Genomic DNA, 20282 nt, shown 5'->3' on the forward strand with positions numbered 1-20282 from the left:
TTCATGTAAGGAGGCGACAGAATTTCCCAATATTAAGGATGGATTATTTTAATTAAATTATTTTAATTTCTTAAACTAAAATGTACTTGTGAAATAACCTTGTAGCGGACATTCTACCGTTGAACCATCGATGCAACAGTGGATTTCCCTAGAAAACTGCAAACTTTTGGATATAAACATAAAATATTTCTTGGCTTTAAAACTTCATCGTGTTAGTTATCGATTAAATCAGTAAAATTTTGTTAACTATTCAAATTAAAAAAAATTAATCTGCTAAAACCGCTCTCATTCACCTGAGATACAAGTCCTTCCTGAGCGAGGGACAGTTACCTGGCCGTGTTCTTCAAGCGATAAATAAAGTTGTGAACATTGGCTCGATTTGTTTGTAGGTAGGTCTGGTCGCTTGGCCTGGTATGGGTTCGTTTTTAGCAATCGCCTTCCCCATCGCCTTATAGCTGCCGCAGTGCCTCCCTCTCTCTATCCACCGACTCCATAGCCATACCCATACTCATACCATCTATCCTGATCCGAGCCTTGGCTTTGTCGGCCCTGTCGTTCGTTTCACTGCGTCGGACACAAAAGATTTACGATTATGGCGCGACTATTAAAAAGTTTCGCCTCTCGCACACCTCCGCCACCGCTACTCCTCATCTCTCACTCAAGCCCACGACCAAAGTCAAAATATTGTGTAAAAAATAAAAAATAAAAAGCAAAAAGCCAAGAAACAGAGTGGGGCCTGGTTTGCAGCCGGCTCTCTGGATCGATTAATTATGTGCGGAATTTGGTTTATTGAGTACGAACCGCCTTTAAATTGTCTAAAAGGCCCAGAGAGCTGTCAGGGCATGTTCATTCGTTTCGGGGGGCGATCGCCGATCTCAGATCGCAGATCGGGGAGCACAGAGTACGGAGAACGGGTTTCAACGGCTGACTACGCCTGTAATTTATGAGTTTAACTATAATTTTTAACATTTACGCTGCGCCTGCGTGCGCTTGCAATATGACAATTTTACTGCGCGACAAGGAGCTCAAAGAAGGGAGCACGATCCAACGGATAAGGGGTATGGGTTATGGGTTCGAGGAGCAGTTCGGGTGGAAACGAGTCATATTTGGACTCTAACATGGACAGCTGGTCAATTGAGTTGGTCCCAATGTCGGCGTGTTGGCGGGGCAACCATTTTGTTGTTTTCGATTAGACTGTTAAGTTGTCAAGCTGAAATTGATTTGTAGCCACTGGCCGGTCGATTTTAAATTGCTCAAATTAATGTTACACAAGGTGTTGCTTTCGATGAGGTTACAGCCGCTCCAGCAACTCAGCCAACTGGATGCTGATCGTAAATCGATCTGGCTAACCATGTGCCCGGCTTGCCAAGGGGTGTTATGACTGCTATTAGATGCCGGATTAATCGCGGTTTTGTACGAGTGTCCATGGCTTAATCGATACTGATTGGCGTGAACTATTTGCTTGGTGAATTGCAGTTGGTTTATTGGTTGCTTTGGTAACACTTTTCCGGTCACAAAATCTCTGTAATACCAGTTACCAGTTTTAATGAAAATCTTTCAAAATAAAAGAAACACTTATAAACATTCTTTCTTTTTGCATAAGCCTTCCATAGGAATACGGTTATTCAACACATAAGAAATTAAGTTTTGTGATTTTTTAAAATAATTAATTATAAATAATAAATAATTTATTTTAAGAAATATATTCGAAGTGAAACTATTTCCCAAAGCCCTCCAAAGTGTCCTGAGGGAACTTCAAAAATCGAGCGCCGAGAAATAACTTCAGAGATGATGGCTTATTTGAGGGATTGAAAAGCATACTACCATGAATGCTGAGCAGGCCATTTTTATAGTCAGCCGATAGATTTTTGTGCAGAGGGGCCTTCTTATCTGGAATTTCTCCCTTCAGTGGGGCCTTATTCGATTTCTTGGTTCCGAAACCCAAAATAGAACTACCGACAAACATGGCCAACGTGAATATGAACAGCAAAGTCCAGCGGAACAGCTTTAATTGCATTTCAAGAGGTAAATACTTTTCCAAAGACCTGTGATATGATTATTTTTTCTCAGCTTGATATGAGTGATTGACACATAACACTCGGTTGTAATCGGTTCTGATCGGACTTGGACAAGTGCTTAATCGCTTTAACGAGCGATTACTGAGTGTGATTTGAGCCCACTACAAATCTCAATTAACTGTCATATTTATTTTTCGCTGAATCTATGATAATCCGAAATATTCCTAGTGATTGCGAAATCATGGGGACACCATCATGGCCGTACTGACTAATCATTTTTCAAAATCCATTCCGATTAGACGTTGTGCACACGTCCACTAATCCACTACAGTTTCCAGCTCACTGATCTGTGGATTGCATTGGGCGTGGCAAAGAGGGTGGTGCGTGAAAAGCAGTCCCCAGTAACTAACCAACTAACTAACTGACTAGCTGACTGACTGACTGACTGACAGATTCGGTCTCTATCCTCCGGATCTGGCTTCAAAGGTGCGACGCCTTTGACGGCATCGGATTTGGATTTTCCTGGCTCCGCCCCAGTCATTCAGTACGGGATTCCGAGTGGCGGGGGCTTGTGTGTGTGTCAGGCCCGACTATAATCTGACATTTAATTAATAATAAAGTTGACAGTTTGTTTTGAGTGACTGTGACAGTTTTAATTGAGATTTGTTCTCCAAATACCCTGTACGGCTCGCAGCGGGGTTTATGCGTTTCGCGCATATGACGCAATTTTTGGACAGTCAATTTATTAAATTTTATTTCATTTTGATAATAATTTTTAGGTATATGGGTGGTTAGGAATATTTAACATTACTATGCACTTAATATGCAACTGGAAACGTGCTAGGTATCATTACCCCTTTCGTTTTTGTCCATATGAGTGTAAAAAGTATCTATGAATATCAAATAGAGATCCCAGACCACGAAACATTTTCCTTGCAGCCAACTGGTTGATCATCTTCACCCCAGTGATCTCACTCCCACTCGATCTTCATTTTTACCCACTTGTAGTTGGACATCGACAAATGACCATCGCTATCTGCCTTTGATCTTCAAGTGCTTCAATCTTGGCCCCTGCCCCATCCCCATACTGAACCACTAATTGGGGTGTGCAGGGCATTTGAATGGACTTGATATCTGAAACAAGCGGTGAGAGTCAGTGAGTGAATGAGTGAATGAGCACCCACCAGCGTCAACGAGGTGCCACTCAGAAAAGTCCAAACCACTTAAGTGCCTTGGGGGCCAAGAAGGGGAAATTTCCAGTCCAAAAACTAAAAAAAAAGAAACAATAAAAAATAGAAAAGGAGAAAAAAACGCATAACGAAATGGGCTTTCGGCTTTTGTGAGTGTAGTCAGCTCGATTGAGAGGCGATTAGCGAACAAAACAGAAGTGGCATGTTTTGATGATGATCAGCCGGGCACGTCGGATTGCCGGCAATCAAATCCAAAATGGTGTGGGGGGTGGTCCGTGGTCCATGGTTGGAGACCTCCGTAAGCTAGACACGCGTAAAAACGCTCCCCAAAATGACTTTTCAATTGAGTTGTTAAGCTGTCTGATGACGGTTGTCAAATTCCCCCTTCCACCAAGCCCCTTAGCTATTTTTTTTTTTGCTATATGGCAAATGCTTGCGCGATAATTGAGTTTTATGATTGACACGACAACTTTGCTTTTTAAATTGACATAAATTTCAATATGTCGCATACAAAAGCGAGGGAAACAACAAAAGCGAGTTAAGCGAACCGAAAGCGATCTATCTCTCAGTTCAGTTCAGTTCAGTTCGGTTCAGTTTGGTTCTGTCCCGGCGATAAATTGTGCAATAAATTTCAATTACTGTTATTTCGCCCGGCAAAGCGCCCATAGAATCCCCGCACATAGAGTTTTCCCAACCCAGCTCTCGACCAAAAACCCATATAAACTATTTAAGTGAGCTGAGAAAAAAAAGGAAGGCGAAACAAGAAATATGCGACACACAAATTGTGATAAATTTTATGTTAAAGTGCATGAAATTATATGGCGACACATTTGGGCACTCATAAATTTTATTTAAACAATTTACAATTGTCATTCGAGAATTGCTTGTCGCAATTGTTGTTGTTGTTGTTGGTGTGTTGTTATAGTGGCTGTGTTGTTGTTGCTGCCTTTGCAGTCGCCGACTGGACCGTGACTGTGGTGCTGGGCTATAGTTCATGTTGTTGCTTTCATGCGGCTTTGGCCTGCGAATTATTTATGTTTTATTGTCAGTTGGAGGTTATTATATTGCCATATTGAAGCACGTTAGCGCTATAAAAACAAAAATCCAATGATATGCAAGTCTGAAGTGACTGAAAAAATAATGGTATTACGATTGTAAATGAAGGTTGGGCTCAGTCGATTTCGTTGATTGGATAGTTAAGGGGAGTAATGGGATAAGGTTTTGGAATGAGTAAATTAACCGTAAAACATGAGGTCTCAGCTGGTTTTAAATGGTATTATATTACTTAATGATTAATAATTAATTATACTTCATATTCTAGTGCTTAAACCAAACTTGAATGCAGCCTCTGAAATGTCCTAGACTGACAGTTGGGTTAACCCAATGGCAACTTGTTCAGTTGGTTAACTTCACCTCAATGGCTGTGGAAAATTGTTTGGCTACCGTATGGCGAACGAGTCATTTGCCTTTCCCCTGGCATTTGTAATGTGCGTTTGATTTGCCAGCTTAATTAACCCAGCGAACAGCTCCAAAGCCATTTCCAGTTGAGAAGCAGAGGCAGGCCGCAAGTCAATCAAGTGAGAACATCAAAGCAAATGTCGCCTGCACTTTGCACAGCCTCGAGAAGATGAAGGCGAACCGCTGCGAAAGTTTTGTGCAACCCGGATTCCAGGCTCCAGATTCCTGACTCTGGATTCCGGAGGACTTCACTCAAAGTTCTCGCCCTCGTTCAGTCCAACTGACATGCCCAGACATTTGCCCATGTCCATCCACTGTGCACCACTTCAGCATTCAGCATTCTGCATCCAAAATCCGACATCCAGCAGCCAACAGGCAGAATTCCACATCCAACTGGCGGTGCCAGTGACAACTTACTTTGGCATTTGGCTGTCAACATGCTGTCAGACATTTAAACAATAAATGACCAAACACTTTTCATTATGTTGCTCTTTGCGGTTACGCCTGCAACAGACAGGAAAACCGACTTTGACTTTGGCCCAGCAACTGGACTGGAATCCCAGTTTGAATCAAACGCCGATACAAAAGACCCTTTTAAAATTGACTGATTCGCACAAAGAATGACTGGCCATTCATACGAAAATACTTAACGAATTGAAGCTGATGTGGGTCAACTTGTGGGGCGGTCAGAGGTCAACGTTTTTACTGCTGTTACTGTCATAAAAACGTTGCCAACTCTCTCGCTTGCCTGCCTGCCAAGAACCCAAAAAAGTTATCCCAGCTGAATGTGCTTTTCGGTCGGCGGCGGTCCGATACAAATGCGAACCCATTTCAAAAATGTTGACACCCAACATAGGGCAATTAAATTCATTTTTCATTCATCTGTGCGTGTGTGTGCTTGGTTGTTTGTGGCACTGGACACAGTTGGCAGCCTTGTTGAAAGTAATTGACATATTGCGTTGCAAAATTTGAAAGGTTTTTCTCTGAAAAGCTGTGCACACACACAAGCTGTGGCTGGAACTCTGGGGGCTTGCCTTTCTGCCGGCTGGCTAGAATCAGGATATTTGTATTTTGGTAAACGAAATGGTGCAGTTGAAGAGTTTCAAATCAAAGCTTTTACTTTGGTTATTGTTTTGAGGGAAGAAATCGATTTCATTTGATATCCTGAACATAAAGTAAATCTTTTAGATCAATCTAAAGTAATATTATTTAGTAATATTAATCACACTTTTAGCCTTAAGACTCTCTTTCTCATTTTAGCATCTTTGAAAACTTAATTATTGCCCATAAAATATCTCTCACCGCACCCATTAATGCCCACAATCGATTACATATATCCAGTGCCACCGATTTATCGCCTCACCCCCAATCATCTTGTCACTTTCAGTGTCAGTTGGGCATTAAGTGCGTTTCGAGGCCATTAATGGACTCTAAACACGTTGTTGGAATTCCTCTGCTTCGGGACGGAAAAGAACATTCAAACAAATTGCCGCACACACATTAGGGAGATTTTGAATGGCTTTCTCCTCAGCTCTCAGTTCTCAGTCCTTGGACACCGCTTCTTGCCCCAATGCCCACGCACTTTTCGGGCACAAAGTCTCCTCCATCGTCGGGCCATAAATTTCGTTTTATTTATGAGCATTTAATTTTTGTAACATTAATTTAAACATAACTGCCAAAACATAAATTAGCTTCCGTTTCAACTAATTATGTCCGCTGTCCGCTGTCCCTGCCCCGTCCCTCCAGCCAACCCTCCGCTCTTCGTGGCAATCGCTCAAGCATGAAAATTGTTGACTGCACAAAAGGCAACATCAGGAACACCCCCGCACAGTCGAAAACCGCATAAATTTAAATGTATGCTCCGGCATGGTCCCTCTCGTCGGTCTCTCCTCGCTTAGGGATTGGGTGAGCGCCACGTTTTATCTTTTCCCTTCTCGGGGCTTCGGGGTATTGTGGATCCACCATGGTAGGGGGTTAGTAGCGTTTTTCGGGTTTTTTGGGGGCGGTTGGAGTTCTTTAAGTGCCGTTACACATGCATCGGCACCGCCATCGCATGCATATAAATTTTGATCTGTTTTGCCGGCTGGCCTTTTGAACTGCCTCCAAATTAGTTGCTCATCCAGGCAATTAAGCAAAATGGACTAAAGCCAGGGATGGATAAGGATCAGGGGTATATATCCAGCGATATTAAGGTCTGCAATAAATGATCATTTAAAATTATAACTTTCTATTATTTCTTAAACTCCAAATATGGCTATCATTTTTTACTTTTTTTAACTATATAATATTTTAAGAAATAACTCCAACTTCTAATCTATCTTGAGCTGCATATTATCTCTAGTCTTGATTACTTTATAGGCATTTCTACTTATATTTACTTTAAAATATTCTTAACTTTCATATTGTTATAGTTCCTTAAAATTAATAATCATTATTTTAATAGTCATTCCCTCTCACCTCAACTCCTTCAAGAGTTCCACTTGGCTGGTTGCGGTGCCCTGGATCCCGAAAACAAAAGCCGAATAAAGAAATACGGCCAGAGACACGGCACAAACATAATAATCATAAATATATCAGGCAGCTAACTTTCGGCTTGGCATAATAAAATCCAATTAAAAACCAAAGAAAGCAAATGTTTACGACCTGACACAGTCCAAGGGGCGAGGGACCGCAGAAGGGAGCCGGCGGCCGGGGTAGCCGAAAAGGGCTGTCTGTCTGTCGACGAATGCATTGAGTTATGTTAATGGGAGGCACAAAATATGTCTGCGCCCCCACAAAGAGGAGTCCATGTCGAATTTAAGAGTGTTTTTTCTGTCTTGGGGTAGAAATGTTCTATGGACATTAGGAGGGTCCCAAAAATATTTCAAAAAGAGTTGAGAGAATAATATTTCTGATTTAATGGCCAAGATTAGAAAAACAAATGGGTGATTTGATATATTCGAATTCATACACTGTGAGTCAAACAATATTTAAGACATAAAAATGGTATATTTAAAAATTAAGAAATATGTTTATTAAAAACCATTAGTAGAGCATCCACATGAAGATTACTTGGCAATCTCTGTACCATATTTTGGAGACTAAAGTTACATTCTCCCCTCATTTAGACATAGACAAAACGGTAGTCAACAAGCACAGGCAGCATCCATTCCCAACTAACACCACATAATTCACAGGAAATGACAAACAGCTGAGCTCCAGCCATCAGGGCACCCTCTGCCCTCCTCTGGGGGCTGCAACCCCTCGATTCCCTTGCCCCTTTGTCAAGTGTCAGCGTAAATCTTAAAATTCGCCGAGCAGAAAGTGTTGCCTTTGTGGAAATTGACTTGGCCAAAGCCAGCAGCAACAGCAGCAGCAGCAGCGGCGGCAACAAAAACTCCAACATCTGACCAGACTTGGTCTTGAAGTGGGTGTTACGAGGTGGGCTGAGATGGTGGTGCTTTGCACTTTATTATTTATGGCTGTCGGGTCGAGTACGAATTCATTTTATTTATGAAGCAAGTCAGCCAAGCGACCAGCCAAACAGCCAAAAAAGAAAATAAAGACAGGCCAAAACGAATGGCTAACGGACAACTGTGGTCGTTGTGGCTTTCTCAGCTACTGAAAAACAAAAAACACCTCTTTTTCTCTCCGACCAGATGGGAGACGGTTTGGTTTTGACTCACACGGGCAGTGGTTTATGCGGTTTCAAGCCATAACCATTATTTTTAAATCAAAATATTCGGAATTATTTAGTGTTCAATCATAAAAATATTATGAATGTGAATGATAATAACATAATGTTAACGATAAAAGTGAAGTCTTTTTAAATTAAAAAAATATTTCCATCCTTGCATATTTTAAAAGTAACCAACAATAAGAACTGATTTACGATTTAAGTTGACAAGAAACGAGAAAACTTTTTATTAGCTTACAAAGTTGAGATCTTAAATCATTCCACTGTACTTACAGTGGATACTCCCACCAAAGAACGTAATTCCATCCACAGTCGGCAACACTTGCACTCTGGCTAAGCGAGACAATGAAGCCACCCCTTTGAGCTCGCCCCCTAAATCCTCGTCTTTGGCCACGTTCGTAGCAATTTTCGAGTCGGCTAATTAGCTTTGGGTGTATTGTTTATAAATTTATGACGCATGTTAAATGGGTTTAATTTATTTATGGCACTTTGACCGCCCTTACAAGAGTCCAAGTCCAAGACCATGGCCCAGTCGAGTGCTTGAGCTTTGGCCAATTGAATTTTCGTTTGTGAATTATGTTTATGAGCTGTTCTGGTTCTGGTTCGGTTCTGTTTGTGGCATTATGGGCGTATCTGGGCTGGGGGCTGGTAGACATTGAGGCAATGTTCTACATATTTGTGCGGTTAATTAGAGACGCCTCATGGCGGGGTGCCACTACCATAGCCGCCCGACAAGAGACCCAATTAAAACTTCAAGTTGTCAGCTATCCAGCTATCAACACCACCGCCATCCTCCCCCGCCGGGGTCAAATGGCTCTATTATGCGGATCCAAAGTGAGGGTAAGGGGAAAATCAACCCCGATTATGAAAATGGGAATACAAAATTCTGATGACTATCATTATGGGAATGCTGATTATTCAAAATGTATAAAACTCTTTAATGCGGTTAAGGGCTAAGAACGACTTAATTGAATATTTTCCGGATCGGGTATATGGGCTATAAGGATGAACTTGGTTATGCTATTACTGATTATTTGGGATATTATGATCCATATTATGATTAAGCTAACGGGTTGTGTGTTGGGATTATGTTGATAAAGATACTAGACTTTATCAGTATATACGTATATTTTGAGTATTAGTATATGAGTTTGTATAGGAAGTATAGAATAGAGCCTTAGTAAGGGTATTTATAAAATCGATTATGATCTTCTCAGAATTTCCTGGCTATAAAAAAGACTTCTCCCAAGGAAATTCGGTTGTCACACCCAGGCGCCAGGTCCGAATGATCAATGGCCGCTAATTAGTGTGTCCTCTGCTTTGGAGACTTTACACATGCTCGCCGGATTGCCGGACTGCTGGAGAATAGAGACATCCGGGGGGTTGACCAATGGCCAGCGACTTGTCGGTGTCCAGCTGATTAATGCCACGCCACGATAATGAGGTTTTGACTTGGGCCCGGGCCTTGGCTCGGGAATATGTTTTAATGCCCGTTTGATTGATGCCCAAGGCGAGTGCAAAACCGCTTAAGGCACTGCCAAAAAGTAAGTTCTGGGGGCAATTTTGTAGACAGCTGTATAGCTCGAGGGTTAATGGGTTAAGTTTCATTAAAACAGAAGGGGCGCGTTAAATAAATCAATGTATTTTGATTAATACTTATACATACTTTTACAACTATACTTAACAAACCCTTTGTCTACAAGATGAAGTTGCTTCGACAACCATCAAAGTTCCTTTTTAGCCAACTTTCCATTGCACAAATCCCTTTAGCTGTCACTTTTTCTTTCTTTTTTCTTATTTATAAAGTGCCCAAGGATAGGACAGCTGCAACGATTACCACGAAAAAAGCGGATATAAATATATTTAAGTTATGTAAATGAAATGCGCTCTGCGATTGCTTTCTTTTTGTTGGCCAACCCCTCCCGCTACACTGCGCAAAAATACATATTTTTGGCGCAGTAGTTTTTGGAACGCGAAGCGCGTGCAAAAATAATTTATGGGGGCCATCAACAACCCTTAGAGCTGAAATGATAGATGGCGTGCCAGGATGTCTGCCATCCAGCGAGAGTCGAGTCGAGGTCTAAAACCGAAACCGAAACTGAGTCGGAGTGTGATTTTGTAACCGAGACTGGGACTGGCTGAGACTGAGAGCCAAAGTCGAAGGCAAGTTAACCCAAAACCCAAAATATGCTGCGGGCGCAATATTTCTTGCACTCACTGTCACCCAGGGAAATGGAAGTTAGAGGGGGCTCTGGAGTCTTTCGACTGGAGAGTGTCGAGCACTTTTCGAATTGAAATGTCGTTTTGGCTGGCGCTAGAATTTTTCATTGCCAATTGCTGCCAGCAATGGTAGCCCGGGGTGGAGACGGGCTTTTGCCAAGAGCTGCCATATTTCTCGAGAGCCCGGCACAAATGTCACATCAATCTTGTGTCCAGCGTTGCGTAAGAAGTAAAGAAAATATTCATTTTGTTTTCAGCTGAGGAGTCCCCAACCCCCACATCTATCCCCTCCGAAAAAAATGGAATCAAGTCTACTCGCTGGCTGCTTGCGAAAATGATTAATGGCCTGGCATGTTGTGCGAATTTTAAATGCAAGACAGCAAGTGCAGAAAGGCCAAGAGAGGGCCAGTTGGGCAAGTATTTTGATTGAATGAACTTGCTTGAGGCGGTTCCACAGGGTGCATAATGCCTAATTGAAGTGATTTCATTAACTTTATCATTTGTTATTTAATTTTTCTTCCTTTGATGTTTCAGTTTAGCGTAGTAAGAATACATAATCCAGCTTAGAGCGTGTTTAACAGAAGTGCTTAAATTAACATTTCATAAATAAAGCAATTAAGTCGAGAAAAGCTAAAGTTATGTCCTATGGAAAGGCTTATTATATTTGCAGAGCTCAGCTGTAGCTTGACTTCCTTTAGTTTTGCCAGAACTTTAATCAATTTAATTAAACTCTGTACTTAATTGATTACAAGCTGTGCTAAAAATCAAAAATTTAGCGCGCCATAATGCAATTAAACCGGGACCCCTAGACATAATTTGCCAAGTTAGGTTGCCACACAAGCACAAGTTATCAAGTCATCAAGTGAGGTTGCTACTCCTTCTTCCTCACCCCCCATTAAAAGCCACCGCAGACTTGACTAGACTAGCTCCCCCTTGGAAAGTCTCACTCTACTCCTCTGCTCACCTCTAACATGGCCACAACGTCATTTGCGCTGCTTAAAAGTTGATTCGAAAAGTTTTACACCGCAACCGAGGGGGGCCAAGGTGGAAAATTTGCGAGGCAGGAAGTGAGTGAGCGAGAGCGAGAGAAAAGGGGGATCCTTGAACATGCCGCCGTCGACGCCTTCGCTTTTGGTCCTGGCACACACACGCACACACGCAATTAGGCATAATCACCTACACACACAATTAAGCAGGATGCCGACAAAAACAGCACCTCACACAGAGATACCCCAACACACACACACACACAAACATGCATCGTGGACCGGGTTATAACCTGCTTGCAACGCCATCGTCGCCGTACAATTTCCGCAAGTCGTAAAAGTCGGTAATTTATACCTTTTGCCCCATATGCTACGGCATGGTAATTTGTTAAGTAGAGTTAAAATAATTGCTCGTATTTATAATTTACACATTTTGCCTTGGAAATTTATCGTCGCGCTGAAAGTGCGCTAGATACAGGCCCCAAAAGGAGGATCCTGCACTCCAAACAGGCACAAGTCAAGTGTGTGGCAAGCAGGAGGGGAAAGGATGGGTTTTTGGCCAGGTCGGACAACTTGCCTCCGCAATTTTTCGGTGTATTTTCCACTTTGGCGCTGCGCGCAAATTTATGGCCACAAGTTGCCCCTTGCTAAACTGAATGAATGAGTAAGTGAGCTCCTGCTCCTGCTCCTGGCGATGCTGCTGCTGCTGCTGCTGCTCCAGCTTCTCCCTTTGGCAAAGTTGAAAGTTTTAGCCGCTATTAATTTCCCACTCCACCCCTTTTTTCGAAACGGGCAAAAGCTGGGCTCTCTGTGGGGAATATGAATTGCAGTTGAAGAGATTTACCGACCATTCGGGGTCCAGAACGAAAGAAAAACAATTTGATTTCATTTGATAAATGTTGGGTGAGGAGAGATATTCAAGAATCTGCTATATGAGTTAATCATGTTGGTCTAAAAACAGATTTCACTCCTTTGTGATACTTAATAGAAAGCAGAAAGTTTGTCTTAAAAGTTTTTTTTTTGAAACTGCAGCTTTGCCCTAATATACAATCAATGTTAGTCATAAGAATAAAGATTGTTAAAGGATCTCAAAGTGCAGTCAAGCAATATGTTGTCCTTTCAATAGTCGTGTGTTTCAGGGTTCTCGGGAAATAACAAGAGACAAAGTAACATTTTATATTAACCCATGGCTTGGTAACATTCATTTTCCTTCCAAATTACCAAGTAACTCCATTTTGCACGAAATTTCGAAAACCATAAAACATTGTGAACGATAAATTTCATTTTAATGGCTGGAGAATTGCTGGGGAACGGCCCTTTTGGCCCTCTCAGTCGCACTCAGTTACTTTGTGTGCTGGAAACATTTTATAAAACATTTATTTGCTTGATTCCTAGCCTCATTTCCGCCAGACATTTCGCACCCGCTTCGAGTTCCACAACCCCCCAAAAGCCCAAAGCCCCGTTTTCCTCATTTTCAGCTGAAAAGATATATATTTTGTCTGCACTCCAAGCGCTATTCCTTTTTTTGGGCCATAATGAGGCCATAAAAAGGGTTAAATAAAATGTGCAGCAATTGCTTTGCTAAAGCCAACGAGGTCTAGTGTAACACACCCCTTTCACCTCGTTTTCCCAATGCCAACCATTACGTTCCGACCACTGACAGCGAAAATTTGCCCGATTTTCGCGCCGTTGCTTAAGAATTATCGACGTCTTTTTTATTTGGTCGAGGAATGTCAGAAGTAGAGGCGTTGGCTCTTGGGTTGGAAAGGCACTTGGAGGGAAAACTGGGAGGAAGAGCTATGAGGAAAAGTGTGTGGCGGGTGGGACGTAGAAATTACAGCTTGTAGCTACAAATTGCTTCCGTTGCAGGCACTTCGGGGCTCTTTAGCTGGGAGGAGGGCTGCCCAAAATAGACACATCAATGAAATTTATTAGTTTGCATGTGCAAGTGCAGCTGGCGGTGGTCGGGATTTTCCATTTCCCGCCGGACCGAGGTCTAATTCGCTTCCCCGCGACCTCTCTTCTCCTGTAAAAGCCCCGGCCTCGCCCTCCATATCCTACTCTTTAACGGATGTAAATTGCTGCTAATTTGCTTTGTACACTGAAATTAATGGAAACTCAAATGAGAGCCAGTTCGCTGGAGTGCCGGTAAACATGATAAATGCATTCTAGGGCTTCATTTATTCAAAGGTATATTAAGTTCTGAGTATAATTTACCTTCCATTTTCTGGCAATAAGACTTTAAATTTAAAACTGTTTATCCTGGTTGTGTGACATCAGTTTTTCAACAAAAAGCAAAATCTGAAATATTTATTTTAGTTTGGTTGGCAATATTATAAAAAATTAAAATTAATAACTTTTAATTAGGGTATGAAACATCAGGGTTATTAAATTTTTGTGATAATATTCAATAATTTTTATCAAATTTTTAGCTCTAACTTCATAAAAATGGGCCACACAGCTATTAGAGTGAAGGAAAGATTGGGTTAATGGCCAATATTAACGACCCATAAAACGATTTGGAAAAATGGCAATTTTTGGTAAATTTTCGAATTTTTTCAAAGATTAATTTTTGCAAAAAATTTGCTTAAAAAGTGCACATTTCAAGGTTTAAATGCCGGTCGATTGGAAATTAATTTAATAATTCAACGATCAATTTTTTTACTTTGTTATGGGACTAAATGAGAGTAAAATCAGTGTGGACTTAACTTTAGCATTTTTGAAAAAAAATTGATCAAAAGTTTAAATTCTAAGCTTTGGATTCAGTTCGTTCCAACGAGGTATGTCATTCCATAATCCGACCACTTTTTGGTTGTTATGAGAAAAATACTTAAAAATGTCGGTTAATATAAATTTTAATGTAATAAACTAATATTTAAAAAATCCGTAAAATCCGTATTTTCCATTAATACAAATTTCAAAATTTTTTCGTTTTTTTCTATTTCGCGAGTTGCGGAGTTTGTTTCCCGAAGGGCTTTGATCTTGCCGCCCGCCTTTCACACATTTATGGGTTTATGATGCGCCCCATATGCACGACAAATGCAGCGAAATGAAACTTGAATTTGGCTTCCCGAAACGCCCACCACCCCCACCAATCCACCCACCCATACTCTCCCCCTCTTGTTACCTTTGGCTGTCTCGCTTTTACGATGCCTCAAATGGTGTGATAATTAGGTGAACAGACGTCTGCCAACGTGTGTCGGGGCAACATCAAAGCGAGCACCGCTTCCCAACGCCCCTTGCCACTCCCTCCGCCCACGAACTTATGTAGGTGGGCGTGTGCTCGTCGCGTTTCCGCCCCTCTGAAATGTGCGATGACGAATTCCCAGAACTGTTTGCTATGTCAGTTTACAATTGTTGGGCATTCCGCGGAACTAGATTTCGAGATTTAACAATCCCGAGGGCCATGTTTGACTAGGCGTCGACATTTCGGATGTTTACTAGCTGATAGGTTGGTTATTTATTTAACCGACTGCCTCAGATGTGTAGTAAAAGTCTGGGTAAACAAGAGTTAGGATAGGAAAGATACAGGTATATCATTTAAATCTTGGCATCACTACCTAAAATATCAAAATAGGAACACAAATAAAGAGAGGTTTTCTAAATAACTAGACAACATATGTCAATGCTTCCAATGAAAACCTTTTTGAATAAATTATACACTCTTAGAACCAATTCAGTATATCAATTAGCCAGAATAAGAACCTCAGTTATTTATTATTACTACCAAAAGTGGATGTGGTTATAACCCACTTTGTTTCGAGATTTTTGCTTATGATTTATGTACTGGACAATCAAGATCAACCCTATTAACCATAGTAATAACAGAGGTTAAAACGTGCTGCAAACCTTGAAGCCGAACTGACCAAATAAAACTCATGAACAATGTGGTCTGGCCTGCCATATTTAGTGGGCCTTTCCACCTGCAAACGGCAAATAATGTTGCAGGTCACAACGATTCAAGCGCCAACGGAACGGAACAGCGGTGTCAGCCACTTTGCAACTCGTTTGTTGCCCCTCGATGATCCGTGGACACATGTTGCGGCATCGTTGTCTTGTCTGTCGTGAATATATCTATATATCTATATATATATTACTCTATCCAGTTGGTTGCATGCAGCGAAGGCCTGTCGTTGATTAACATCGCCATCGTCATCGCCACTCGTGTCAGCTCCGCAGATAAGCCATTGCCCCCAACATACTGCCCCCTCTTGATCAATCCCATGAATATCTATATATATATATAGATATCCACTGCGCTGCGGACCGGCATCGATGCCACAAATCATTGCCAAACATGATTTCTTATTATGGCTTGGTAAGGTGTGGCTGGAATTCGTGTCTGCCTTCCAGTTTAGACTTGTTATTTCTGATTTAAATGCTTGTAAATTTAATTATAATTAATTAGGTATTTATAAATGTGTACAGCTTGATTTATCCTACAGGAAGTTAGTCGCACAGCAGGTGTACATTTCAGAGGGATATGATAATATAATCATATATCTGGTCATTCTGTGGCAAATCTCTTAAAATACATAACCTTTATGAACCGTAGTTCAACTTTCTCAAGTTAATGCTTTGAAAAATGTTTATTTTACATATCTGAATGGGCCATGCGCTTAAGTAAATATATCAATTTCGTTTTTAATCCGAACGTGAAAGCTTCCTGCTGAGTTCTCCGCCCCTAAAAAGTGTCTTCCTCTATCGCTGCCCACATGGAGTGGGCCTCCGCTCATTAGCTGCTGCATTCGGAGATGCTGAACAAGCCACTTAATTTAAATTTAAATGTTTACTTCTCGCTATGCGTGGTGTTGTGTGTGGGGCCAAGTATTTTGTCTGCTTTTGCTTTTAGTGTTTCCACCCCTCCCCAACCGATGTATCACTCCTTTAATACACTGCGAAAATAAACAGCAATCAAATTGTAAATAAAATTTTAAATTTTATATGGAAACAAAAGTCACGTTTTCCCATATCTTTGAAAATGTGTTAATATAATTTCTGTATTAAGATCAGCTATCTTTTTTCTTAAAGTTGTAATAAGTTTTTGGTAAACATCATTTCGAACAGTGCATCATCCGCTCTGTGTCACGACAGGGCAAGATTTATTTTCGGTATTCCATGGGCGACTAAAATGCGCTGTCAGCGCAGCAGTTGCTGCCATACGTCGCCATCGCCATCGCCATCGCATGACTTCAGCTGTGGCTATGGCTTTGGCTATATAGATACATTAGCTGATGGTGGTCCGGATTCAGAGCAGGGGTAGTGGGACCCACAGAGCGATCGTTCCCCCTCATTGCACTTGACACCCGAAATTGATGCGCCACTGCACCCAAGCCGGGCCACATTAATTAGGCAAAATATTGACACGCTGACGTGTGGTGTTGGCTATTGATTAACGCATCTCTTTGCTTGTGGGTCGGTTTTATTGGATTATTTTTAGTGGGATTATGTCGGGATTGGTTTGGCTTAGTTTGGATCTTCAATGGTGCATTTTGTGAGTGTGTGCCTAGCTATTGAAGAAATCTAGTGGATGCGCTTCTTTTTCGGCAGGTGGCAGGCAACTGGGTTGTCTGAAACGCACTGAGCGGAATTCTTCTTGTTCTTACTGCATCCATGGAAAGGACGAAGGATTCGAATGATCAATTGCATGAAGGCTCCCCAACGCGCATGACCTAAGATTTAGTTAGTACTTTGGTTTTACCTACATGGGATTGATCCTTTCTGCTAGTATAATAGGTTCTTACCATATTCCTGGGCATTACTCTTACAGTTGACATCCTTCGGGCTCGATACCTCTCCCTCCTCTGAACTGGTAACCACATTTGAGTGCAGTGATGGAGATGCTTTAGCCTTGGATATCTTAAACAACTGTGGACTAGGTTCTGGTACCACAAATGTCACCTCTACGATGCCCGAGGTTGTCTCTGATGGAGAAAGTTCTTCTGTGTTCATGCCACTGGCACCTGCGAAACGGGCACAACTTTCCGTGCTCTTTTTCAGCATGAACCAGGAGTGCTGAAGAACATTGCCGTCTTCTATGAGTTTCTCATAGCCATTTAGAATGCGCCGCACATCCACGTTGATCAATTCCTCTGGGACCTCTGGCAGATCACCAAAATCCTATAGAAGTTTATAATGTGTAAGTATCGGGCATAATAAAGCAATCTTACCTGGGAGTTCTTGCGCAGATCCTCGAAGCGCTGGATGAGCTGTTTGATATTAAGGTTGCCCTTGGACCTCTTGGTGATTCCGGCCACTCCATCAGTCTCAGGGTTCTCGCCCACATTTCCTTCCGGCAGGTTGTTGGGCACTGGCTGGGGAACTAATGGATCCAAACTGGAGGAGCTCATCCGGCTGAGAATCTTGGCCGTCTGCTCTATGAAACTGGCCTGCCGATCGCGAAGCTCCTGCAGACGCATCTTCAGCTCATCGAGGTAAGCCAGCTGGCGGGGAGTTGGGTGCTTCGTTGCCATGGTCAATTTTGCGGTCCCGGTTTTAGAAAAACTCAAACATCTGATTGGGTACCAAAATACAAAACCAAATTTTTTTGGGTTATTTTTTTGGGCTATGGGATTTTGTGTTGGGCTTGTCGGACCTATTGTGTCTTGATGGAGATGTCAAGGGATGAATAGGAGACTGTAATGGGAGTGACTACTCAGTGCTTGTTAACTCTGTGAACAGATGTTTTAAGTTGGCCACCTGAGATTGTATACCAAGTACTCCAGATCCTGCATTTTATGAAAAATATCCAAGAGTAAGCTATAACGCCCCAAAAAAGTATGCAACATACTAGGAAAACTGAAATCAGAGACAGGTTTTCCAAGAGGATGGACCTCTTTCTTAATTGATTATAAAATAATTATTAAGCTAATTAATAATTATATTTTTAAGCACTACAATAATACTAATTCCAAGAGTATCTCCTGGTCGGAACGTATTATTTTAGGCCCCGTGCTTTGGACATGGCCTATTACTCGTTATTTTTATGAGACCCAAATTGAGATATCGCCTGCAATTCTGGTTGAGCTGAGCTAACTAAGTTGTAACTGCCCGCTCCCTCGCAATACCCGGCCCTCCCCCGCGACTTGGGACTTTCATCCGCCTGTGGTTGAACAATGGGGCGATGTGGCAAGGACAGTGGGTGAGGGGCGGGGCTCTATTCCTGATACACCTATATATCTTCGGTTTAGCCTCTTACTTGACTCGCCTTTGCGATGCTGCGGGTGGTTGGGGTTAGTTTGGAATTTCACGGTGGAAAACGTGCCGCTGCCAACGGCTGACGCCTACAATGAAGAAAAGTGGGCGTGTCGGCCACTCTGTGACTCCCAGACTGCTGTTGATTTCCCCTGGAGGTGAGTTCCACCTGCCCTCCTGCCCCCCTCCTATGTATCCTCCTCTCAACCGACGAGTGTGCAATTGTTGTTTTCATATTTTAATGCCTTTTTGAGTTGGTAGGCGTGCCACGACACGATTCTTCTTGCCGATAAGCTGTTATTTTTATGGGCCCCCGCCGAATCGGATCGAGTTGGAGTGGAGTTGGTGGTGCTGGGCAAGCCAGGGTGGTGCCGGATGGTGCCGGGTGGTGTGCCGTGGTGTGCGGTGTGGGCTGGCTGCCGACTTAAAGAAGTTAAAATTATTACACCGCAATTGTCTTGATCGTTGATTTATGTGCGCTTTTGTTGTCGGCTCACGGCTCTGGATTTTGGTTTTCTCGTTCCTCGTTTTTTGTCTTATTGAAGTTTGCAGTTGGCCAACAGGCAAATTTGTGTGGCTGTTGATATTTATTGGGCATGGACCGGGCATTGGCATCAATTGTGTATGCAATATGGGAAGTTGATTATGCCTCTCATTAGCCACCGTATTTTTGCCTTGTGCACGAAGTGGCGACAATTTCATTCCCATGGATAGGACCAATAGTTTGAGATAGGATGGGTAGTAGTTGAAGGATAATAGGAAACTTTAGAAATCAGTTTTTGTCGCAAAGTGTGAGATGGGGTGGGGGTTTAACCCAGAAGTAGAGTAGAAAGCCTGTGAAAACTTTTTATAATTATAAACCATATTTGGATTAACACAGGATATTCAAATAATACCCCTTAGGTATAAACCTTTTCCCAAACATTATGTTAATCCTTCTTTTAACCATTTTAAAGGCCTCCTCTAATTGAGTTTTTGTTTCGGCGGCCCTACTTCCTCCTTAACATTTTTCGGTGAAGTGAATGTCTGGCCTGTGTCATAACAGCCGGGACAATCTCATCGCCTCCCTCCGACCAAGCCAAGCCAATGCCAAGCCCAAACCCAAACTCAATTCGATCCGATCCGAGGCCCATTGTGCGACTCCGGCACGATTAAAGCCAACCGCATTCGTAGCCGCCTTCAATTGCCTGCAAACTTAATGATTTCATCTTTCATTGAATTCAAATTTGTTTCCCCATCGGGCCCCCACGATGTCCGAGTGCGATTTGCAGCTGTGCAGGGAGCACGATGTTCGTTCGGACTCCAGTTTTTTGGGGGCTGCTGAATGTGGGCGTGCCTCTATCATACGCCCCTGGAGTTATTGTCGTTATTCGCCGACTGTTGATAGCCACCACCACCACCACTGCTGCCGCAGTCTTGGTTGGCCGAGCCTCGAAAAATAACGAATTTATTATTTATTTCACCTGACAGCCCGAGCAACAGACTCTATAAATTTCCCTAGCCACTCGACTCCGGCCAAGGGGAATCATATTTATGGCCC

The 20282-nt window shown here is 42.3% G+C and overlaps 1 protein-coding gene across 2 annotated transcripts; it reads right to left on the bottom strand.

Moving 5' to 3' along the window:
• Positions 1–16957: 16957 nt before the first annotated feature.
• LOC108105747 lies at positions 16958–18181 on the bottom strand. Of its 2 annotated transcripts, none has more exons than XM_017212463.2 (3): positions 17719–18177; positions 17293–17668; positions 16958–17220 (listed from the first exon to the last, which is right to left on the bottom strand). In XM_017212463.2, exons 1-3 carry the CDS (start codon positions 18019–18021, stop codon positions 17072–17074), a joined length of 828 nt encoding a protein of 275 aa, XP_017067952.2. In that variant the 5' UTR covers positions 18022–18177; the 3' UTR covers positions 16958–17071. The 2 variants fall into 2 exon arrangements, with proteins under 2 accessions (XP_017067952.2, XP_017067953.2); XM_017212464.2 differs by having other exon boundaries at positions 17103–17237; positions 17719–18181.
• Between the last annotated feature and the right edge of the window lie 2101 nt (positions 18182–20282).

This window comes from Drosophila eugracilis, unplaced genomic scaffold (assembly GCF_018153835.1).
Source record: "Drosophila eugracilis isolate 14026-0451.02 unplaced genomic scaffold, ASM1815383v1 contig_353, whole genome shotgun sequence".
Classification (NCBI taxonomy): Eukaryota; Metazoa; Arthropoda; class Insecta; order Diptera; family Drosophilidae; genus Drosophila; species Drosophila eugracilis.